We start from the raw sequence: 1,989 nt of genomic DNA on the forward strand, positions 1-1,989 counted from the left end.
AAGAGGTTGTGAAGTCAACTCATGACACACAACTTCCAAGAAGGAAGGACTGCTTATAGTCTTCCAGTAAGCGTGGCTGCTTATGACACACCAGCTCACACCAGCTTTCCTCAAGACGGCCCCTTCCAGATGTGTTGGACGCGATAGGAGAACTGACGTTCAACACATGTAGAGTAACAGAATTGTAGTTTGGGATGCACGAGCCGGGACCATCTCGTAGAGTGTTTCTCAGGATTGGCCACTTGAAGATGGGTGGACTTCAACTCCCAGAATTCCCCAGCCAGCTGTCCAGCCTCTTCTTCAAAGCCTCCAGAGATGGAGCTATCACAACTCTGTAGACATTACTCCACTGTTTACAGAACTGGAGGATCCTACTTTGAGAAAGGCTGGCCAACATCTGGCATGGCTGTTGGTGTGAGACCGTGAATTGATCAGATTTGCACCCGGCTTATCTTCTCTCTTGGGTTTCAGATCTTTCAAGTCATCCCCAAGTCAGCCACCCATTGGGCTTAATTTCAGCAAGGCTGACAGACTAGGGACCTTCTCCCCACCCAGACCATACCAATGGTTGGTGTTCCACTTTGTGTCCCCCCTCTTTCCCAGGAATCCAACCTAAGGGCCCATCTCTGGTGGCTTCCATACCGACGTCTCTTTGCAAGACCCCAAAATAATAGCCAGGCCTAGGCGGACCCTGGTCCATAGACACGGATTGGCAGAAGAAAGACCTTCTTCACCTGAGATTAATATGATGACACCTCCAAGGATGGCCATTCTTGACTTCTTGACCTCATCATCTTCCAAGCACTTCATGCATTTCATGCCGATCATGGCGACAAAAGCTCCGATGAGACCCAGAAGGATGCTGGACACCATCAGGGCCCGGGTGGCTTGCAAGCTACCTGAAAAAGAGAGGGAGAGCTCGGTTTTACATTCCCAAGGATGGAAGGACCAACGACGTAAATAGGCGGGATGCTACTTCTAATGTCCCAGGCTGAAAGAAACTTATTTGATCATGTTCTACTACAGGAGTAGGCAACCTTGGCTCTTTTATGACTGGTGGACTTCAACTCCCAGAATTCCTCAGCCAGCATGGGGGAACTATGGCCCTTCATAACTCGTGGACTTCAACTCCCAGAATTCCTCAGCCAGCATGGGGGAACTATGGCCCTTCATAACTCGTGGACTTCAACTCCCAGAATTCCTCAGCCAGCATGGGGGAATTATGGCCCCTTTCATGACTTGAGGACTTCAACTCCCAGAATCCCTGAGCCAGCATGGGGGAACTATGACCCTTTCATGACTTGCGGACTTCAACTCCCAGAATTCCTCAGCCAGCATGGCTCAGCTTGGAAACCTCTCCCTTTCCCCTCAGCATGGCCAGCTCAGGAATTCTGGGAGTTGAAGTCGACCAGTCATAAAAGAGCCATGGTTCCCCACCCCTGTTCTACTAGGACACCCTTAGAGAGGATCATACTTGCCTTTAAAGACAAAAAAACTATGAAGTTGAACCCCTTTCCTTAAAGGACTCCTGGGCAGATGCCTAATCTAGGATTGGCTAGTCTACAGTTTTGTTTTACGGCATTGTGGTAACCATATTAGCCCACCGAAGGGGTCTTGTGTGGGGTCCTTGGTGCTCTCTGAACTGGGTGGTTTTCTTGCAGACGTTACATTACCAGACTAGATAATATCATCAGGCTAATAGGGAGTGGGGTTATAAATGTATATAAACAGAGAGCAAACACCACACCCTTCTAGGACTGATGATGTTGCCTAGTTTGGTAATGAAACATCTGCAAGAAAACAGCCAAGGTCAGAGAGCGCCAAGGACACCATAGTTCTCCTCCTCCTCCTCCTCCTCCTCCTCCTCCCTCCCTCCCTCCCTCCCTCCCATCTTCACAATCACTCCCTTCTAGCACTGATGTTGCTACCTAGTTGGGTCATGAAATGTCTGCAAGAAAACAGCCAAGTTCAGAGAGCAACAAGGACCCC

General features: G+C 49.4%; 1 protein-coding gene across 1 annotated transcript in view; it reads right to left on the bottom strand.

The window, feature by feature from the left end:
• Positions 1–704: 704 nt before the first annotated feature.
• Positions 705–1,989, bottom strand: part of LOC107299843 (claudin-1-like) — a gene marked incomplete at its 3' end in the record, with an annotated part of 24,421 nt that continues 23,136 nt past the window's right edge. The window contains exon 2 of the mRNA XM_015829186.1: positions 705–899. Within this exon, the coding sequence (XP_015684672.1) occupies positions 705–899 (195 nt within the window). The remainder of the gene's footprint in view (positions 900–1,989) is intronic.

Source organism: Protobothrops mucrosquamatus, unplaced genomic scaffold (assembly GCF_001527695.2).
Source record: "Protobothrops mucrosquamatus isolate PMUCROS unplaced genomic scaffold, P.Mucros_1.0 scaffold5570, whole genome shotgun sequence".
Lineage (NCBI taxonomy): Eukaryota > Metazoa > Chordata > Lepidosauria > Squamata > Viperidae > Protobothrops > Protobothrops mucrosquamatus.